Source organism: Canis lupus, chromosome 15 (assembly GCF_048164855.1).
Source record: "Canis lupus baileyi chromosome 15, mCanLup2.hap1, whole genome shotgun sequence".
NCBI classification, from domain to species: Eukaryota; Metazoa; Chordata; class Mammalia; order Carnivora; family Canidae; genus Canis; species Canis lupus.
Genome location: NC_132852.1, coordinates 28,073,883 through 28,096,675, shown reverse-complemented (window position 1 = coordinate 28,096,675; position 22,793 = coordinate 28,073,883). Strand labels below are relative to the sequence as shown.

Genomic DNA, 22,793 nt, shown 5'->3' with positions numbered 1-22,793 from the left:
AGAGACACAGGCAGAGGGAGAAGCAGGCTCCAAGCAGGGAGCCTGATGTGGGACTCGATTTCTGGTCTCCAGGATCACACCCTGGGCCAAAGGCAATGCTAAACCACTGAGCCACCAGGGCTGCCCTGAAATCAACAAAATTAAGAACTGGTGCTTTTACTGAATGTAGGCATTTTTTTCTGCGTACAAGATGTAAACAGGCTAAGGAGAATAAACTTTAAAAAAAATGAGAAGTAAAAATAATTTTAAAAAATAAACTTGGGGAGCCCGGGTGGCTCAGCGGTTTAGCGCTGCCTTCAGCCCAGGGTGTGATCCTGGAGACCCGGGATCGAGTTCTGCATCAGGCTCCCTGTGTGGAGCCTGCTTCTCCCTCTGCCTGTGTCTCTGCCTCTCACACTCTCTGTGTCTCTCATGAATAAATAAATAAAAATCTCAAAAAAAAAACAAAAAAAACAACTTGGGCAGCCCGGGTGGCTCAGCGGTTTAGCGCCGCCTTCAGCCCAGGGCATGATCCTGGAGTCGCAGAATCGAGTCCCATGTCATGCTCCCTGCATGGAGCCTGCTTCTCCCTCTGCCTGTGTCTCTGCCTCTCTCTCTCTCCTCTCTGTGTAGTCTCATGAATAAATAAATAAAATCTTTAAAAAAATAAAAAATAAACTTAAAAAATTCTGAGAGCACCTGTGTGGCTCCATCAATTAAGCATCTAACTCTTAATCTCAGCTCGGACCTTGATCTCAGGGTCATGAGTTAAAGCTCCCTGTTGGGCTCCACACTGGGTGGAGCCTGCTTAAAAAAAAATACTCTGTCAAGTCCGTAGCAATATGACTATGTGTTTATAACGTGATTGTCTGAGAACCATGGTCATCAGAAGTCCCCTTGGACAGCAAGGGAGAATGTGTCATTCACCATCCAGGATTGTGGTCTTTATCCTTATCAACCAGAGCCCTAATCTGTCGGAACCAGCCAGAGAAGAGGAGTCACGATATAACCTGACAGAGAGGCTGAGGCTGGGGGCCTTCTATGGAATTAAATGAAAAAAAAAAGTAGAGGTTATAAAAGTACAAATGAAGTTGCTCAAAACTAAAATAGTTTGCTTCATTAATATTGTATCAAAAGGCTAATACTCTAATTAGGTAACTGCTAGATGATCAGGAACTAGTAAACATATCCCGCCCCCCCCCCTTTTTTTGCCCTGATAGAATTTACAGAATTTATATAAGCTAGTAGTTTTTTAAAAAAAATATTTATTTATTCCTGAGAGGGTGGGGTGGGGTGGGGCAGAGACACAGGCAGAGGGAGAAGCAGGCTCCATGCAGTGAGCCTGACGTGGGACTCGATCCGGGGCCTCCAGGATCAGGCCCTGGGCTGAAGGCGGCACTAAACTGCTGAGCCACCAGGGCTGCCCAAGCTGGTAGTTTTGAATTGTTAACTAAGGCATTGTTATGTCTTCATTATATTGATATAGATACTATAATGAACATGAGCATGAAACTTTGTCAGAAGTCGTACACTGAGCCAGATGAGGAAATGGTTAGTGGAACCATCTGGTAGTTTTAAAATTGAGTAATAAACTGAAACACTGATTTAAAATTATGTTTGTAGTTGCCATAGCTGCTGGCCGAAAACTTGCCCATAGACTTTTTGAATGCAAAGAAGATTCCAAATTAGACTATGACAACATCCCCACAGTCGTCTTCAGCCACCCCCCGATTGGGACAGTGGGACTCACAGAAGGTAGGTATTTAAAAACATGGGTAATTTATAGTTTCTGTCTTCCCCCAAATGCAGGGGGAAGTTACTGACTAAATCTATCTTCACTCCCTAAGCTACACTCCTTCCTGGTTGGCCTCTTCTCACAATTCCAGTTTTCTCCCTAACTGCTAACACTTGGGGAATAGAATTCCTTTTCCTCACACTGCCCTGTGTGTCTCTGCCTTTTTTTTTTTTTTTTTTTTTTAGCTTTTTCTATGTGAACTAATTTCAAGTTTAAAGAAAAGTTGCAAAAATATAGTAGTTCCCTTTATCTGTGGCTTCACTTTCCATGGTTTTGTTACCCATGGCCAACAGTGGTCTTGGAAGATGATCCTCCTGACTTACTCTCAGATCAATAGTAGCCTAATGCTAGGTCACAGTGTCTACATCACTGCCTCACTTCATCTCATCACATAGGCATTTTATCATCTCATGTCATCACAGGAAGAAGGGCAAGTAAGTATGATAAGGTATTTTGAGAGAGACCACATTCATGTAACTTTTATTGTGCATTGTTTTTTTTTTTTAATTTTTTATTTATTTATGATAGTCACAGAGAGAGAGAGAGGCAGAGACACAGGCAGAGGGAGAAGCAGGCTCCATGCACCGGGAGCCCGATGTGGGACTCGATCCCGGGTCTCCAGGATCCCGCCCTGGGCCAAAGGCAGGCGCCAAACCGCTGCGCCACCCAGGGATCCCTGTGCATTGTTTTTGTTTTTATTATCTATTGTTAATCTACTGTGCCTAATTTATAAATTAAACTTTATCATAGGTATATATGTATAGGAAAAATTTATATACATAGGCTTTGGTATTATCCACAGTTTCAGGCATCCACTGGGGATCCCTGAATGTTTTCCCGGTGGATAAGAGGAGACTATTATAGTACAAAGGACTCCTGTGTATAACATTTTTGCTATACCATAGTTTTTCTCTATACACACACACACACACACACACACACACACACAAACACATACTAGTATCTATTTCTGGGGAACAAGGCCATTCCTTTACATAAGCAAGCCACAATTTTCAAATGGATAGCATTTAAATTGATATAAAATTGGATGTAGGGATAGACAAGATAGGTAAGGGGAAGTAAAAGGGTAAAGACCTCGATTTATAAAATAAATAAGTCATGGAATGAAGAACACAGCATAGAGAATATAGTTATTAATATTATAATAACTTTGTATGCTGACAGATGGTGACTACACTTAATCATGGTGAGCATTTTGTAATGTTTATGATTGTCAAATCAGTATGTTGCACACCTGAAGCTAACATAATATTGTATGTCAGTTATACTTCAGTTTACAAAAAAGTTATTAAAAAAGAAGTAAATTGATACAAAATTATCCAAACTTTAGATCTTATTCACATTTTGCCAGTTATCTCAAATATCATTTTTCTTTCCTTTCCATTTTTTTAAAGTAATCTCTGTACCCAATGTAGAGCTCACACTCACAAACCCCAGATCAAGTCATATGCTTCACTGACTGAGCCAGCCGAGTGCCCCTCAAATAATGTCATTTAACACTTTTTCCCCCAGGGCCAGGATTCAGTCCAGGGGATGCATTGTATTTAGTTTTCATACCTCTTTGGTTTAATTGAGAGACAAAATTCCTTAGCTTTTCTTTCATCTTTCATGATATTGGCATTTATGTTATAGAATGTCCCAGGATCCTTGTAGTTTTGTTTGATATTTCCTCCTGATTTGACTTAGGTTATATATTTCTGGCCATCTCTTCAATAGCTCACTGGAATTGTTTAGGTTTTTGACAGACACTTTTTTCCCTGTGCATTATAGATGAGGCCATTTATAAATATGGAAAAGAAAATGTGAAGACCTATTCAACCACCTTTACCCCAATGTATCATGCAGTTACCAAAAGGAAAACAAAATGTGTGATGAAAATGGTTTGTGCCACCATGGAGGAAAAGGTATGGGAAAAATGCGGGAAGCTAAAGGATATCTTCAGACTTGGCAGGGATTGTGGGGGGGCGTATTTTGGTGAGGTGGGGGGTAGAGAGACCAATTAAGGAATTAAGCCTTCTCTGTTTCAACTAGTGCAGTCCCACTTTTATCTGCCTACATATACTAGAGTTCTTTGTAATAATTCATATAGAAAGAAGGTTCCAGGGGCACCTGGGTGGCTTGGTCAATTAAGTGTCTGCCTTTGGCTCAGGTCATGATCTCAGGGCCCTGGGATTAAGTCCTACGTTGGGCTCCCTGCTCAGCAGGGAATCTGCTTCTCTCTCTCCCTCTGCTCCATCCTACCCCCACCACTGTAAATGTAGCATTCAGTAGTATATTCTTGATTTATTTTTTTTAAAGATTTTTATTTATTTATTTGGGAGAGAAAGAGTAAGTGTAAGCGCACAAGTGGGCAAAGGGGCAAGAGAGGGAGAAGCAGACTCCCTGCTTAGCAGGGAGCATGACTTTATGACTCTGCTCAATCCCAGTGCCCTAGGATCATGACTTGAGCTGCAGGTGGATGCTTAACCCACTAAGCCACCCAGCCACCCTTATTCTTGAATTTTATTTTATTTATTTATTTATTTTTAAATATTTCATTTATTTATTCGTGAGACACACAGAGAGAGAGAGAGTGGCAGAGACATAGGCAGAGGGAGAAGCAGGCTCCACGCAGGGAGCCTGACGTGGAACTCAATCCCAGGTCTTCAGGATCAGGCCCTGGGCCAAAGGCAGCGCTAAACTGCTGAGCCACCTGGGCTGCCCCTGGAACTTTTTTTTTTTTTTTTTTTTTAATTTATATGATAGTCACAGAGAGAGAGAGAGAGGCAGAGACATAGGCAGAAGCAGGCTCCATGCACCGGGAACCCGACGTGGGACTCGATCCCGGGTCTTCAGGATCGCGCCCTGGGCCAAAGGCAGGCGCTAAACCACTGCGCCACCCAGGGATCCCTGATTTTTTTTTTTTTTTTTAAGATTTTATTTATTTATTCATGAGAGACACAGATAGGCAAAGACATAGACAGAGCCTGATGCAGGACTTGATCTCAGGACCACAGGATCACGACCTGAGCCAAAGGCAGACAGACACTCAACCACTTAGCCACCCAGGTGTCCCTTGATTTATTTTTAAACAAAATATTCTTGAGCTAAATTTTATACTTTCTAACTTTGCTAAGGGTATTTGCTAGAGGTGAACATTAGCATAGTTTTGAAATTATTGAGAAGCCCAACTGGAAAATACAATATGAAACAAATGCCTCTAAGTGGTCCTTCAAGCAGTTGTCCAGTATGTATGGACTGAGCACCATCTTTTGCTTCGTTGTATGGCGAGAGTGGGAAGCAAATGTAGGCAGGTCCCCTCTGTCTAGAGAGTAAAATCTGCAGGGAAGATGGGACTCTAATTTTCCATCTCCACATAAACAGAACATTGTGGTTGTGATAGAGTCATGATGGAGAAATATTGGTGCTGAGAAATCACATGATAAACAATTTAACTTGGTTGGGAAGGCAAGTATGGCCATCTGAAGAATGAAGGAGCTTTAACTCCAAAGGGGAGGAAGAATTGCCCAGACAGGGGTAACAACTTGTATAAAGGAGAGAGCATGGTGAATACTCAGGACAGAAGGAAAGCCAGTGGGGCCAGAATGAGGTGAGCCTGAGCAGGGAGGGTTGTGTGGGGTGGGCCGGGAAATATGTGGACACAGGACTGCGTAGCAACTTGTACGCTGTGGCATGCCATGTCCAGATAAGAGATTCAGGTTTTTTAGAGGTTTTAAAATATCACATATCTTGCATGACGAATAAAAATATATTAGTCAGGGATCCCTGAGTGGCGCAGTGGTTTGGCACCTGCCTTTGGCCCAGGGCGCGATCCTGGAGACCCGGGATCGAATCCCACGTCGGGATCCCGGTGCATGGAGCCTGCTTCTCCCTCTGCCTGTGTCTCTGCCTCTCTCTCTCTCTGTGTGTGGCTATCATAAATAAATAAAAAATTTAAAAAATATATATATATTAGTCTACCTAATAAAAACTTTTAAGAATTTTTCCTCTTTACCCCCAGGTGGTTGGGATCCATATGCAAGGAATTGGGTGTGATGAAATGCTGCAGGGTTTTGCTGTTGCGGTAAAAATGGGAGCGACCAAAGCTGACTTTGACAACACAGTTGCTATTCACCCTACCTCTTCCGAAGAACTGGTCACACTTCGTTGAAAACCCAGAGACTTGTATGGCCAGCAGCTGGACCAGTAGACCTAAAACGAACCAAATAACATGTTTTCTCACTGTTCCCATTTTATGTATCTCTTTATTGTAATCAGAATATTCTGATAGTGAAAATTTTCAGTGCATAATAGAACTTATGTATGTAATTAGAAATTTGTTTTGTCATCCGGGATTGATTTTCATTTGATTGCATCTCACAGTAATCAATATTTTAAAGGTGGTTGTTTTGTTTTGTTTTGTTTTGTTTTGTTTTGTTTTGTTTTCCTTATTAACAGCTCTTTGCTAGCTGTTTTTTTGTTTTGTTTTGTTCTATTTTGTTTTTGTTTCAGCCTTATCCCAGGTAGAAGACTATATGAAGTACAGGTAATTAAAGTACTTGAAAGAATTTTACTTGCTAATTTTTATAGATGAAGATGACAACAGCTCTTCACATTTAGATGATGCAAGTGCACAGTCATGTTAACTTTTGAAGCCAGTACTGTGCTCTGCATATTGCAAAGCTGCTTCAAAGATGTGACCTTTTTCTAAAAGCATATAACATGAGAGACCCACCTTCCCTATTTTATTTTTGTTTTAAATGATTAAAAATCGTATTCCTTTTATGAAGTGAAGTACATCACACTTGGAAAAGATGTGTGCCTCATAAGTGAGGGACATTTTGGAAGTAGTTTCTACTTTCAGAAGGAGAAGAATTCAAAGTCTCTTCCTCTGCTAAGAGTTCATAGTTCAATGAATGATTTCAAGTTTTTATGTGTTCTTGTCATTTTTTTTCCTGAAAACTATTTCCAGAAACCTGAAAATAAAATCATAGCCTTTTCTTCTTATAAAATTTGTTATTATGGGCAGCCCCGGTGGCCCAGCAGTTTAGCGCCGCCTTCAGCCCAGGGTGTGATCCTGGAGATCCAGGATAGAGTCCCACGTCGGGTTCCCTGCGTGGAGCCTGCTTCTCCCTCTGCCTGTGTCTCTGCCTCTCTCTCTCTGTACCTCTCATGAATAAATAAATAAAATCTTTAAAAAAAACCTGTTATTATGAATTTATAGCTAATTGTTCGTTTTCTAAGACTATTTCATGTTGGAGATTACATGCTAATAGTGAGCTACCTTACGTAGGCTTAAGGCCTTATGAGAGGTGGATTTTTATAGATTGAGAGCAGAAGTATTCAAGAGAAACATTTAGGGACACTTGGGTGGCTCAATGGTTGAGTGTCTGCCTTTGGCTCAGGTCATGACTTTGGGGTCTTGGGATCAAGTCCCACATTGGGCTCCCACAAGGAGTCTGCTTCTCCCTCTGCCTAAGTCTCTGCCTCTGTGTCTCTCATGAATAAATAAATAAAATCTTAAAAAAAAATAAACAGCAGAGTTAATGATTGAAAAGGAAGAACAGTTTAGAAATCACTTAGTTTTTAGCATTTTATTACCATTAGCTTGTACCAACTAGGTAAGTTAGTTAAATTTTTCCATAGTTTTCATTAGTGACATAGTGCTACTGACTTTTTTCATGAAGCTTTTACTGAATGTCTTTCTGGTTAGCCATGGCCAGGTCGCTGCCCTGACTTGTTGAGTAAGTCCAATGTCAACAGAAAAAAAAAAAAATTACTATGTTAGTAACTAGATTATGTAACTGTTGCAGCAAGAAAATAGGATCCAAAAACCTGGGCATGGACTGATATCCCCTCTTCACCGCCCTCGAGTCTCTTTGCCAATAGCCTAAAAGGTAGTGGACTAAGGTTCTTGGCTCTGCTGACCTGGTTTGTTTCTTATTCTGCATAGGGCCCAGACTTCGGGTGTGACTTTGTAAAGAATAGGGGACACCCTCCTAGTTACATCCACTATAACACCATATATTTTTTATCTTCAATGTTCTTTGCACTGCTTTTTACTGGGTCTGTAGCAAACCAACATACAGAAAACCCTTTCCAAGTTGTGGCCTTCATTCTTATCAGTTCCCAAATGGGTCTAACCTGTGAGTTGATCTAGCACCACAGGCTTGGTTACACAAAGCACTGGGCAATGTGAAGCTGTACAAGGTAGCACATTGTATAACCTCTGGCACATTATTGGTCCTCAGTAGAAACTTGCTGAGGGAAAGGTATGGTACAGTTGACCCTTGAGCAATATAGGTTTGAATCGTGTGGATCTACTTATATGTGGGTATTTTACAGTACTGTGAATGTATTTTCCTTTTGATTTTCTTAATAACATTTTGTTTTATCTGTTTTTTAGTGAGCTCTACACCCAATATAGGGCTTGAACTCATGACCCCAAGATCAAAAGTCACAAGGTCTCCTGCTCTACTGACTCAGCCAGTCAGACACCCCTCTAGCTTATTATTGTAATAATGCAGTATATAATACATACAACATACAAAATAATGTATTAATCAACTGTTTAGGTTATTGGTAAGGCTTCCGGCCAACCATAGGCTATTAGTTCAATTGATGGGGAGTCAAGTTATTCAGGTGTTTTACTACATGGGGGATTGATGCCCGTAACCCCCTCAATCCATTGTTCAAGGATCAACTGTATTTTCAAGTCTAGAAATTAGAGATAAAATTCTACACGAATAACTCATTCAAAACAGTGTGCTAATCACAGGGTGACCATATGATCTATTGCCTAGAATAGGACACCGTTGGGAGTGAAAGGGGGGCACAATTAATTGGAACCACAGGCATTAATTTGTACCATTGTAGAAAACAGGACAGTGCCACTCTAAGCATTATTGGAAGAGGTAGAAGTATGCAAATTAAGAGGCAGAAAGTGCCATTTTGCTGGGAAAACTGAAGGGCATGATGAAGAGATTATATAGGGTGTGGAATTTGGGATTGTGGAGAAGACCAGAACATGTTGAAGGCGCAGTGAGGCAGAACTGGGCAAAGTACATACGAGAATAATAGAGTTCAATTTGATTGGAGCATTAGAGTGGATGTTGGTTTTATGTAGAATGTTCTTCCCCACTTATTTATCTGATGTTCTGGTTATGTGTTGCTCCATAACAAACTTCCTGAAAGCTTAATGCCTTATAGCAACTTTTTTTTTTAATGTATTGCAATTTTGTGGGTCAGAAATGGGAGCAAGACTCAGCTTGCAAGGATGACTCTTCTGTTGCTGTTGGCAAAGATCATTTGTTGGTATTCAAATGGCAAAGGGGCTGGTCTAGAGATTCTAAAATCATCATTCATTCATCTGGCACTTAGACAAGGATGACTGACTAGAAGACTGGCCTTACCTGGGACTGTGAACTGAGTTGCCTGTATGTAGATTTTTCCAGCCTAGCAGTCTTAAAAGTTGGTAGATTTACATGGAAGCTCAGGGCTCTCAGAGATTGTTTTCAAGATTCCTATACAGATGCTGCAAGCCTTATGATCCAGCCTCAGAAGTTCTAGAACATCACCTGTGCCACATGCTATTGGTTAAGCAAATCACTAAGGCCAGCCCAGATTTATGAGGAAGTGAATCGGACTTCACCTTTCAGTTGAAGGTGTGGTAGAGTTTGTCCATCTTTAATCACACATCTGCCAACTTAGTTTACAAGGCTTACCTTAAACCATCTTTGTGAAGACTTCTATAGTATTTCTATAGTAGTTTTATGTATTCTATATTTCCATAACACCCTGCCTTATAGTAGGACTGTAGTCACATAGTGGGTCTGCAGTATGTGTTCACCTGGTCATTTTACACTTAACATCAATCAGTTTTATAGTCTCAGTATTGAGTTTCACAGTATTGTTCCTAGTATATCCTGTAGCAACTTTTGCTGCAAGAAGGCAAACGCGTGTTACTGTGTGATTTTTGACACTAAGTAGTAGAAAAGGCCAACATTCTTATCCTTTACTTTTTTGAAAAATTATAGGCTGGGTGTTCAGGTCTTCAACAGGTTTTTCCCATTCTATGAATCTGACCTCGTGGATGTAGATGAAGAGCTGTTAGAGATGGATACAGAAGATGGTTTTCATTGTGCCTGACTCAGAAATACTCTTTATTGCCATTGGTACAGTATTTTAGCATGTTGAATCTTTTTTTTTTTTTTAATTTTTTTTTTTTTTTTTTTTTTTTATTCATGATAGTCACACAGAGAGAGAGAGAGAGAGAGGCAGAGACATAGGCAGAGGGAGAAGCAGGCTCCATGCACTGGGAGCCCGACGTGGGATTCGATCCCGGGTCTCCAGGATCATGCCCTGGGCCAAAGGCAGGCGCCAAACCGCTGCGCCACCCAGGGACCCCTAGCATGTTGATTCTTAAGTGAAGATCAGTCAGTGTTTTAAAGGGAAGTGATTATATAGTCATTTCTGTATTCTGTGTAGTATGTTTTCTTAAGGTGTTTTTATTATTTATTTATTTATTTATTTTGAAGATTTTATTTATTTATTCATGAGAGACAGACAGAGAAAGACAGACGCAGAGATACAGGCAGAGAGAGAAGCAGGCTCCATGCAGGGAGCCGGATATGGGACTTGATCCCAGGTCTCCAGGATCAGGCCCTGGGCTGAAGGCAGGTGCTAAACCACTGAGCCACCCAGACATCCCTGTGTAGTATGTTTTAAGTGCTATTTAATGTGTTGGGGCAGTGTCAAAAGGTAGAAAAGTGTTGGATGCAAGGGCTTGGTTGTATCCAGACTTGAAATTTTTATGGAAATAATTCCTCCTTTTTAAAAGATTTTATTGACATTTGAGAGAGTGAGCACATACGAGAGGGGAAGGGACAGAGGGAGAATGAGAAGCAGGCTCCGCACAGAGGAGGGAGCCAACTCGAGGACCCTGGGATCATGACCTGAGCCAAAGGCAGACACTTACCTGATTCAGTCACCCAAGCACCCCCACCCGCATGCTCCCTATTTTAAGTTCTTTATCTGTAAGTTGTAGTAGCGGACATTTGTTCTTTAGCTGTTCAGCATCTAGATTCCTTAAGTTTGGGGCCCAAACTTTAATGAGTCTCAGAAACAAAGCCTATCTCTCCACATAAACCTGAAAGTGCCAGATGCATGCTTCCCCGGCTCCCTTGCTGCTACAGAGAAGGCACATGACATAGTCTTGAGCAATCAGATGTACCTGCCCCTGACTACTCAGAAACCAGTGATGCAAAGAAATAGGGGTAGGAGGGAGAGCACAAGGGTGGGGGGCAGAAGGATGAGCAGAGTCCCTACCAAGCAGGGAGCCTGATGCAAGACTGAATCCCAGGACCCCAGGATCATGCCCTGAGCTAAAAGCAGATGCTCAACCATTGAGCCACCCCAGCATCCCAAACCTGGGTTTTTTCATCCTAAATGTAGCCCTATCCATTCACCAAATTGCTAATTATGGGAAGGGAAAGCTGACAAGTGAACTAAGTGTAGCGAGAGTTATGTTAGGGTAGTACCAGGAGCTAGAACCAAACCAAGGGCCTGAGGAACCCACACTGAGGGGTCCGAGAAGGCTTTGGACTAGAGAACTTTCCTTTTCTCTCCACGTCTTCTTACTGGATCAGAACCAGTAACACACAATTCTGTAATTAGCTTCCATTGAACCCAAATCTTTCATTGACCTTGTATCCTCTCTTGCTTCGTTACTTTGCATCTATTTCTAGCAAAAGTCTTAAAAGAATTGTGTAGACGTTCTACTTCCTCAGTTCTCAGGCATTCATCTCCATCACATCATGGAAATTGCTCCAGCGCAAGTTACTAATGACCATGTGATATGAAATGGTTAATTCTCCCAATGGTTAATTCTCAAGCTTCATCTTGCATGACTTCCCACCAGTATTTATCTATTGATCAAACCTTTCATGAAATGTCTTCACCGGCCTTCTGGGATACCCACTCCCTTTTGGTTCTTTTTTTTTTTTTTATTTAAGATTTTATTTATTTATTCATGAGAGACACCGAGAGAGAGGCAGAGACACAGGCAGAGAGAGAAGCAGGCTCCATGCAGGGAGCCTGATGTGGGACTTGATCCTGGGTCCCCAGGATCACACCCCGGGCCAAATGCAGCGCTAAACCGCTGGGCCACCGGGGCTGCCCTCCCTTTTGGTTCTTATTCTCCTTCACTGACACCTTCTCAGCATCCTTGGTGGTCTTCCTTCGAGTGTCCTCAAGCTCATTCCTTGGCCTTCTTTTCTTTTCTATCTGTATTTGCTCTGTAGAAGAGCTGATCCAGTTCTGTGGCTTTAAATACTATCTCTAAATTGATTCCTACAGCCAAGTGCCTACCCAACAATTCCTCCTAGATATCTGATAGGCATTGTCAGCTTAATGTGGCCAAACAAAACAATATCCTCCTCCAGACTTGCTTCTTTCCCAATGCAGCTTTCTCATTAAATGGATCACCTTTCACTGTTACTCAAAGCCAAGATTTGTAGTCATCCTTGACTTCACTATTTATTTAATTTTTAATTTTAATTTTTGGTTGACTTCACTCTTTAAGTAAAAGTTCTTTTTTTTTAAAAAATATTTCATTTATTTATTCATGAGAGACACACAGAGAGAGAGAGAGAGAGAGAGAGAGGCACAGACATAGGCAGAGGGAGAAGCAGGCTCCATTCTATGCAGAGAGACTGACATGGGACTTGATCTTGGGTCTTCAGGCTCACACCCTGGGTTGAAGGTGGTGCTAAACCGCTGAACCACCCAGGCTGCCCCTAACTGAAGGTTCTTTTTCTTTCTTTTTTTTTTTTAAGTGAAGGTTCTTAAATGGCTTGCAGGGCTTTATAAAATTTGCTCTGTGATGCACTGGCTTCCTCTCAAAAAAAGCATCAGTTCCCTCTCCTTAAAAAAGCTCTTCTCTTTGCTACCCCCCTTCTCCCCAACATGGCTCATCTTTCCTTTTACCTCAGCACTCTTCTCAGCTCTCACTTTATCAGAGGTGTCTTCTCTGATGCTGTCACTCCCTATCCTCTGGTCTTACTAATTCTTCAACAAATGTCATGTGTTTCATACATATGAATATATAAAGTAACGTATAAATATATAGTTTATACACTTATATACACAAATACACATTTTACATGTCTACATATACATACAGGTATATAGATATATTTATAGCTGTGAGTGTGTATCTTCCCCACTAAAACAGCTCCACTAAGATAAGAACTTTGTATTGTTCATCTGTGTGTCCAAATAGCACTGAGGGGGCAGCCCGGGTGGCTCAGCAGTTTAGTGTCACCTTCAGCCCAGGGCATGATCCTGGAGTCCCGGGATCGAGTCCCACGTCGGGCTTCCTACATGGAGCCTGCTTCTCCCTCTGCCTGTGTCTCTGCCTCTCTCTCTCTCTCTGTGTGTCTCTCATGAATTAAAAAACAAAACAAAACAACAACAACAAAAAAGCACTGAGGTAGAACGTAGATCATAGCATTTGTTGAATGGGGAGAACATGGCATGGGGGATGGGCATGAAGATTGGACACTGCACTAAAGGAATTAGAGATGATGTTGGAAAACAGGCTAGGTTGGGATGTAGGTCCTTCAGAGGAGACAGAACTCTATATATATATATATATATATATATATATATATATATATATATATACACATATTATGATTTTTATGTAAGATACCTGGAGAGAGTGGTAGCTCAAAGTATGATTTTTATGTAAGATACCTGGAGAGAGTGGTAGCTCAACACCCAGTTTTGTGGATGGGTTTCAGGATTCACTAGCCTGAATCTCAGATGAAGAAGAAGGGACTGGATGAAAAGGAGCTATAAGGGATCTGTGGATGGGACTTTTGGGTAGGGCTGAGCACCCTGATGGTAGGAAGCTCCCTTGCAAAGGCAAAGGTGGAAGGGGTTAATAAGGACTCAGAGATCAGGTTAAGGTACTTAAAGGGATTAGATCCAACAAATTGCTCCAGAAGAAGGAGTGAATTCAAAGGATGAGAATGAGTCCAGGAGTCTACCTTGTCAAAAGCAAGGCAAATGGGGGGATCCCTGGGTGGCGCAGCGGTTCAGCGCCTGCCCTTGGCCCAGGGCGCGATCCTGGAGACTCGGGATCGAATCCCACGTTGGGCTCCCGGTGCATGGAGCCTGCTTCTCCCTCTGCCTGTGTCTCTGCCTCTCTCTCTCTCTCTCTGTGACTATCATAAATAAATAAAAATTTAAAAAAATTAAAAAAAAAAAAGCAAGGCAAATGTTGGCAATGGATAGAGCTGACTGATGCACTATCTGTATACGTTCTTTTTTTTTTTTTTTTTTTTTAATGATGGTCACAGAGAGAGAGAGAGAGAGAGAGGCAGAGACACAGGCAGAGGGAGAAGCAGACTCCATGCACCGGGAGCCCAACGTGGGATTCGATCCCGGGTCTCCAGGATCGCGCCCTGGGCCAAGGGCAGGCGCTAAACCGCTGCGCCACCCAGGGATCCCTGTATATGTTCTTATCAGAAAGACAGTAAGGACCCTGTCAGGCAAGGGGTTATTGGGAATAGTTGACTTGCATATTAAGAGGCTGTAGGTGAGAAAAGATGGCATTGAAAGTAGAGAGAGACTAGCTATAGATGTTGTGTTAGGAGACCAGTTGACCACTTTATGAGGAGTCTTAATGAAGTAGTAGGACACAGATTGGTCCTTAGCTTTATAGGCACAAAAGCTAAAAAGTGTCAGTGCATTCACACTTTATCTGGCTGGGAGGAACTCAATGGCTTTCAACCATGAAGTTTATTTCTCACTCATGCCACATGGTTATTGTGGATGGGCCATACGTACTTTTGCTTCATATCTTTTTCACTCCAGGATCAGGTTGACAAAGTGCCCCAATCTGGAATATGGTAAGGTCTCATGGCAGAGGGAAAAGCAAGATGGTGCTTTTTAAAAGATAGCTCTTACGTGAAATCTTTTTTTTTAAAGATTATTTATTTATTTATTTATTTATTTATTTATTTATTTGAGACATATCAAGAGAGAGGCAGAGACATAGGCAGAGGGAGAAGCAGGCTCCCTGCAAGGAGCCCGATGTGGGACTTGATCCCGGATCCCGGATTCGTGTCCTGGGATCACGGCCTGAGCCACAGGCAGATGCTCAACTGCTGAGCCACCTAGGCATCCCTTAGGTGAAATCTTCTCCTTGGATGTCACGTGTGTCATTTTGTTCATATTCCATTAGCCAAAGCAAGTCACATAGCACTCCTATGTTCAACAGGGTGGCAGTATACTCCTTCTGGAAGAGGAGGTGAATAATTATGAACAATTATACAGTTTACTACAGATGCCATTGGATTTGGCAATTGGGAAAGCATCAGTGACCTTTGAAAAGAGTTTAACTGGAGAGTTGGGTTCTGTAGAGGATACACTGGACCAGATGGATCTCACAGATATTTACAGAACTTTACATACAAATGCAACTGAATTCACATTCTTCTCAAGTGCACGTGGAACTTTGTCCAGAAGAGACCACATACTGGGTCACAAATCAGGTCGTAACCGATACCAAAAGATTGGGATCGTTCCCTGCGTATTTTCAGACCATAATGCTCTGAAACTAGAATTCAACCACAAGAAGAAGTTTGCAAGGATTTCAAACACGTGCAGGTTAAGGACCTTCCTGCTAAAAGATGAAAGGGTCAACCAGGACATTAGAGAAGAATTAAAAAGATTCACGGAAACCAATGAGAATGAAGATACAACCAACCATTCAAAATCTTTGGGATATAGCAAAAGCGGTCCCAAATAGGGGAAATACATCGCAATACAAGCATCCATCCAAACACTGGAAAGAACTCAAATACAAAAGCTGACCTTGCACCTAAAGGAGCTGGAGAAGGAACAGCAAATGAAACCTTCACCCAGCAGAAGACAACGGTTAATAAAAATTCAAGCAGAACTCAATGAAATAGAGAGCAGAAGAAACACATCAACAAAACCAGGGGGTGGTTCTTTGAAAGAACTAATATGAGAGAGAAACCATTAAGCCAGCCTTATTAAAAGAGAGAAAAGACTCAAATTAATAAAATCATGAATGAGAAAGGAGAGACCACCACCACCACCAAGGAAATACAAACGATCTTAAAAACTCATTCTGAGCAGCTAAACGCCAATAAATTGGGCAATCGAGAAGAAACGGACGCATTTCCGGAAAGCCACAAACTACCAAAACCGGAAAAGGAAGACACAGAAAACCCGAACAGGCCAATATCCAGGGAGGAAATTGAAGCAGTCATCATCAAAGACCTCCCAAGGCACAAAAGTCCAGGGCCGGATGGCTTCCCTGGGGAATGCTATCAAACGTTTAAAGAAGAAACTGTACCTGTTCTACTAAAGCGGTTCCGAAAGATAGAAAAGAGATGGAATACTTCCAAACTCGTTCTTGGAGGCCAGCATCGCCTTAAGTCCAAAAGCAGACAAAGACCCCACCAAAAAAGGAGAGTTATAGACCGATAGACCTGATGAACACGGATGCAAACATTCTCCACAAGATACGAGCCAATAGGATCCAACGGTACATTAAGAAGTTACTCACCATGACCAGGTGGGATTTCTCCCAGGGATGCAAGGCTGGTTCAACACTCGGAAAGCATACCACGTAACTGATCAGATCTGCAAGAGAAGAAACAAGAACCAGACGATCCTCTCAAGAGATGCAGAGAAAGCATTTGACAAAATACAGCATCCATTCCTGATCCAAACGCTTCAGAGTACAGGGATAGAGGGAATGTTCCCCAGCATCTTCAAAGCCATCTACTGAAAGGAAAGCCCGCGGCAAATTATCATCCTCAATGTGGAAACACTGGGAGCCTTTCCCCGAAGATCAGGAACGAGACAGGGGTGTCCACTCTCACCACGGCTACTCAACATACTACTAGACGTCACAGCCTCAGCAATCAAGCAACAAAAAGAAATAAAAGGCATTCAAACCAGCAAAGAAGTAGTCAAACTCTCCCTCTTCGCTGATAACATAATACTGGGCCTAGAAAACACAAAAGACTCCACCCCAAGATTGCTAGAACTCATACAGCAAATTCGGCAGCGTGGCAGGACACCAAATCAATGCCCAGAAATCAGTGGCCTCTCTATACACCAACGATGAGACTGAAGAAAGAGAAATTAAGGAGTCAGTCCCATTGACAATTGCACCCAAAAGCATGAGATACCTAGGAATACACCTAACCAAAGAGGTAAAGGATCTCTACCCGAAAAACTACAGAACACGAATGAAAGAAATTGAGGAAGACACAAAGAGATGGAAAACTATTCCATGCTCCTGGATTGGAAGAATTAATATATTGGGAAAATGTCAACGTGACCCAGGGCGATGTACACATTGAAAGCAATCCCTATCACAAATACTACGGGCTCTCTTCAGAGAGTTGGAACAAATCATCTGAAGATTAGTGTGGAATCAGAAAAGACCCCGAATGGCCAGGGCAATATTAGAAAACAAAACCACAGCTGGCGGCATCACAATGCCAGATTTCAGGTTGTGCTACAAAGCTGTGCTCATCAAGACAGTGTGGTACTGGCAAACACAGATCAAAGGGACAGAAGAGAGAAATCCAGAAGTGGACCCTCAACTCTACGGTCAAGACCATATATTCGACCAAGCAGGAAAACCATCCACTGGAAAAAAGACAGTCTCTTCACTAAAGGCTGCTGGGAACGTTGGACAGCCACATGCAGAAGAATGAAACTGGACCATTCTCTCACACTGTACACAGAGATAAAACTCAAAATGGATGAAGGATATAAATGTGAGACAAGATTCCAACCAAAAACCCTCCGGGAGAACACAGGCAACAACACCCTTCTTGAACTGGGCCACAGCAACTCCTTACAAATCACACCAGCCACGAAGGCCAGAGAAACAAAAGCGAAAATGATCACTGGGACTTCATCAAGATGAGCAGCTTCCGCACAACAAAAGAAGCACTCAACAAAACTCAAAGACAACCTCCAGACCGGGAGAAGATAGTGCAAATGACCCGTCAGATAAAGGGCCAGCATCCAAGATCTCTGAAGAACCTCTGCAACTCCACAGCAAAGAGACCAACCATCCAATCCGGAAATGGGCAAAAGACACGAACAGAAAAGTCACGGAGGAAGACGTAGACGTGGCCAACAAGCACACGAGACCATGCTCCGCATCACTGGCCATCAGGGAAATGCAGATCAAAACCAGAATGAGATACCACCTCACACCGGTGAGAACATTGCCAGGACAGGAAACACCAAATGTGGGAGAGGCCGTGGAGAAAGGGGAACGTTTTCAAAATTCAAAACTTTCAGAGGTAGCCCATACTCACCTGATAGGGACCAAGGCGGGGGGGGGGGGGGGTGCTCCCGGCCAGGCTGGGGAGCTTAGGGGGGGGCCTGAGAGCGGGGAGGGGCGCAGGGGCGGCGTGGCGGAGGGGGGCGGAGGAAGAGCCAAGGGCCTTGGGGGGCTCCTGGGGCCCAGCAGCCCAGGCCCTCAAGCCACCGCCCCAAGGCCCTGCCCTGACGGTGGACGGTGCCTGCACCCTCACCCCTCTGAGCGCGCGCATGGGCTCCGCGGCACCCTCCCTGGGCCCCGGGGCAGGGCCCCCGCACCCTCCCTGAGCCGCCCGGAGGAGACCTGGCCTGACCCGGAGGGGGCCCCGCCGCCACCCCCTCCGCCAACAGGTCCCGCCCCTCCTCCCCCGCGCAGCCCTCTGCCCGGCACCCTGGCGGCCCAAAGGGTGTGGGTGTCGGCCCGGCTCGCTGTCCCCCGCGGTCCCTCCCGGGCACCCGCCGCGCCACCCGCGAGGGCCAGATGCCTCTCGCACAGCCACCCCGGGGCCCCTCACGCCTCCCGGGGCCCACGCCGACCTGCGCGCCGGGGCCGGGGCCTGCAGAGCCGCTGCCGGGAGCCCCCAGCGCCGGGACCCGGAGGCCTGGAGCCGCGGTGCGGCCGCGCAACCTCCTGCCCCGGCCACGGCGGTCGGGTCGGGGTCGCCGCCTCTGCGCCCAGCTCCTCCCGCGGCCACGCCCTGGCGCCCCTCGGGTCAGCTCGCGGCAGGCGCGGGGCCAGCTCCGGCCACGCCCCGCCCCGCCCCCCGCAGAGCCTGGAGGGGACCCGAGACCGCCTCGGCCTCCGCCCGCTAGTCTGGTCGGGGCCCAGGGGCTCCGGGGTCCGAGGCCTTGCGCCCCCGGCTCAGTCCCGAGGGACTCCTGCTCACGGAGGCTCGGAGCCTCTCTCGGGCTCTGTGTCTCCCTCCCTGTCCCTCCCCCCGCCCCGGTCTCTGTCTCTCCCTCCCTGTCTTGCCCTGTCTCCCTCCCCCGTCTCTCTCTCTCCCTCCCAGTCTCTGTGTCCCTCCCAGTCTTTCTTCTCTCACTCCCTATCTCGGCCTGTCCCTCCCTGTCTCTCCCTCCCTGTCTCTGTGTCTACCTTCTTGTCTCTCGGTCTCTCACTTGTCTCCCTCCCTGTCTCATTCTCTCCATCCTGTCTCTGTCTCGGTCTCTCCCTCCCTGTCTCGGTCTCTCCCTCCCTGTCTCAGTCTCCCCTCCTGTCTCTCATCTCCCTCCCTGCACCCTGGTCTCTCCCCTCTGACTCATCTCTCCCTCCCTGTCTCTGGATCCCTCCTTCCCTGTCCTGTGTCGCTCCCCCTGTCTCCATCTCTCACACCCGTCGTTTCAGTCTCTCCTCCTTGTCTCCATCTCTCTCTCCCTCCCTGTCTCTCTGTCTCTTCCTCCCTGTCTCTTGGTGTCTCCCTCCCTGTCTCTGTCTGTCCCTCCCTGTCTCTCTCACCCTGTCTTTCTGTCTCTCCGTCCCTGTCTCTGACTCTCCTTCCCTGTGTCTGCGTCTGTCTCTCCCCGCCGCCCCATCTCGGTCTCTCCTCCCCGTCTGGTTCGCTCCCTCCCTCTCTCTGACTCTCACTCCCTGTCTCGCCGGCCCTCCGTCCCTGTGTCTCTGTCTCTCTCCCTGTCTCTATTTCTCCGCCAGTCTCTGTGTCTCCCTCTGTGTCTCTCGCTCCCTGTCTCTGTGTCTCTCCCTTCCTGTCTCTCGGTCTCTCCCTCTCTGTCTCGTTCTCTCTCCATCCTCTGTGTCTCCCTCAGTGTGTCTCGGTCTCTGGGTCTCCTTGTCTCTCTGTCTCTTCCTCCCTGTCTCTCGGTGTGTTCGTCCCTGTCTCTAGGGGTCTTCCTCACTGTCTCTGTCTCTCCATCCCTGTCTCTCGGACTCTCCTTCCGTGTCTGTCTCTCCCTCCCTCCCTCAGTCTCCCTCCTTGTCTCCGTCTCTCTGTCTCTCCCTCGCTGTCTCTCCCCCCATCCCTATCTCTCCCTCCCTGTCTGTGTCCCCCTCCCTGTGTCTGTCCGTCCCTCCCCTCTGGTTCTCTGTCTCTCCTTCCCTCTCCATGTTAGTGAAAGAAAGGACGAGGACCGTAGGATTCTCTCAGTAGATGCAGAAAAAGCATTTGACAAAATAGACCATCCTTTCATGATGAAAACCTTCTGCCAGGTATGGATACCGGGAACAAACCTCAATTGTCATAAAAGCCATCTACAAAAGACCCAGAGGGAACGTCCTCTTCATTGGCAAAAACCTGGAGCTTTTCCCTTAAGGTCAGGAACACGACAGGGTGTTCACCCTCAACGCTGTTGTCCGGCAGAGTAGTAGTGGTCCTAGCTTTTGAGGTGACATCCCAAAACAGAAAGAAAAGGCATCCCGGTCAGCAAAGAAGTCAAACTCTCACTCTTCACAGAGGACATGACACTCTATGTGGGAAACCTCAAACAGTCACTAGATCATACCTAAAGGATCTATCCGACAAGACGACCTAACAATCATGGATATCTATGCCCCGAATGTGGGAGCTGCCATGGATATCAATCAATTGCTAAGCAAAGTTAAGACATACTTAGATAATAATACACTTTTTCTTGGAGACTCGAATAAGGCGCTTTCTACAATTGATAGATCTTCCAGGCACAGCATCTCCAAAGAAACAAGAGCAATAATGATAATGGCCCTAATGACTGATTACTTGCTATTGTTTACATACAATAAAAATATGGTAGTTGCCTTTTATTTATTAAGTCACTTTTATCCTCTTTAGAGGCTCCTCCTCAAATTTGTATGTTGAAACCTATTCCCCAAAGGATGGTATTAGGAGCTGGAGTTTTTGAGTGGTAATTAGGTTGAGAGGAGAGGGTGCTTAGGATGGGATTAGAGCTTTTTAAAAAGAGACTGGAGAGAGCTTGCTTGCTTCCTTCCTGTCTCTCTCTTTTACAGCCCCCTCTCTGCTCTCTGCCATGTGAGGACACAGCAAGAAGACAGCCATCAGCAAATCAGGAATCAGGCTCTCACCAGATACCAAATCTGTTGGTACCTTGATCTTGGACTTTGCAGCCTCCAGAACTTTGAGAAATAAATGCTTGTTGCTTAAGCCTGTCACCCAGTCTCTGGTAATTTGTTAAAGTGGCCCAAAGTGACTAAGACAATCCTTTCCATTACAAGTGAGGATTAGAGAGGTAGGAAGTGGTGGAGTAGGAATTCAGGCCAGATCTATCTGGCTCCAAGGCCAGTATTTGAACCCCTGCGGAGTAAAAGTTTCTAGGCAGAGGCAGTGACAAATGTTTTCCTTTTGGAGAAAATTTGTGAGAGTGAAGATGGGTAGTCTTCGGTAGTGGAATATGCCACCACAAAATATGCCCCCCCCTTTATTTTATTTTTTTAAATTTTTAAAAAATTTATGATAGTCACACACACACAGAAAGAGAGAGAGAGAGAGAGAGAGGCAGAGACACAGGCAAAGGGAGAAGCAGGCTCCATGCACAGGGAGCCTGACGTGGGATTCGATCCCGGGTCTCCAGGATCGTGCCCTGGGCCAAAGGCAGGCACCAAACCGCTGCACCACCCAGGAATCCCCCCCCCTTTTTTTTTAAATATGCCACTTTGGCATAAAGATTATTATGAACTGAAGATAATTGAGAAGCAGATATAAGAAAGCTTTCTCCTCTCCTCACTATTTGCCTAAAGGTAGGACATAAATTATAATGGTGTTGTCTCCATGCTCTCTACCAGAGACATATTTATTTATCTATCTGCCCATCTATCTATCTAGATATCTATCTGTCTTAAAGACTTTATTCTTTAGTAATCTCTATACTCAATATGGGACTCAAACCTACAACCCCAAGACCAAGGGATACATGCTCTACAGACTGAGCCAGTCAGGCACTCCTTAGTGCTCTTTTGTTAAGATGCTAAGACAGTTCAGTCCATGGAGCTTGCCACTCTTGATCTTTGGGTTGTGGGTTCAAGGCCCACGTTGGATGTAGCAATTACTTAAAAATAAAATCTTTTGCAAATTGAACACCAATAAAAAATAAATTTATTATTATTATTATTTTATTTTATTTTATTTTTTTGAGACAGACCGTGTTGACCGGCCAGACCGCAGGAGCTAAGATAAGGAATCCAGGTCCGAGCATCGTCCCTGCCCCTCCTGGGGCGAATTTGTCCACGAAGGCAGCCAGACCTGAGCCAGCCGCGCTGGAGGGGGGCCGGTCCATACCCCGAGGCAGTAAGAGCACTTGAAACCAGGGTGGCCCCGCAGAATAAATTTATTATTAAAAAAATAAAATGAAATGATTGTCATTAAAAAAATCTTTTTTTTTAAGATCTTATTTATTCATGAGAGACGCAGAGAGAGAGGCAGAGACACAGGCAGAGCCAAAACCAGGCTCCATGCAGAGAGTCCGATGTAGGACTCCATCCAGGTACTCCAGGATCACACCCTGAGCCGAAGGCAGAAGGGCTTAACCGCCAAGCCACCCAGGCGTCCCTTAAAAATGAAATCTTAAAAAAAATACTAAATAAGCTCAAATTCTACCCACCCCTTTGAATCACTCATCTCCCAAGTGTATGTGTGCTGGTCACTAATAAACTTGTCTTTCTTTTGTTATGGTCTCTTTTGTTAGT

At 44.6% G+C, this 22,793-nt stretch overlaps 1 protein-coding gene and 2 long non-coding RNA genes across 7 annotated transcripts in view; 2 read left to right on the top strand and 1 right to left on the bottom strand.

Annotated features, from left to right (window-relative positions):
- The window catches only part of GSR (glutathione-disulfide reductase), a 49,926-nt gene extending 42,949 nt beyond the window's left edge, over window positions 1–6,977 (top strand). For all 5 annotated transcript variants that reach the window (XM_072776338.1, XM_072776340.1, XM_072776336.1 and 2 more), the window contains 3 exons: window positions 1,603–1,734; window positions 3,566–3,699; window positions 5,796–6,977. In XM_072776338.1, coding sequence (XP_072632439.1) covers window positions 1,603–1,734; window positions 3,566–3,699; window positions 5,796–5,945 — 416 coding nt within the window. In that variant the 3' untranslated portion in view covers window positions 5,946–6,977. The remainder of the gene's footprint in view (window positions 1–1,602; window positions 1,735–3,565; window positions 3,700–5,795) is intronic.
- Window positions 6,978–14,757: 7,780 nt separating this feature from the next.
- LOC140604791 (uncharacterized) lies at window positions 14,758–18,858 on the bottom strand. The gene is made up of 3 exons (XR_012007599.1): window positions 18,701–18,858; window positions 16,380–16,456; window positions 14,758–15,080 (listed from the first exon to the last, which is right to left on the bottom strand). It is a non-coding gene; the product is annotated as an uncharacterized lncRNA (long non-coding RNA).
- LOC140604793 (uncharacterized) lies at window positions 15,052–22,478 on the top strand. Its single transcript, XR_012007601.1, has 3 exons — window positions 15,052–18,057; window positions 21,102–21,274; window positions 22,248–22,478. It is a non-coding gene; the product is annotated as an uncharacterized lncRNA (long non-coding RNA).
- Window positions 22,479–22,793: the final 315 nt, after the last annotated feature.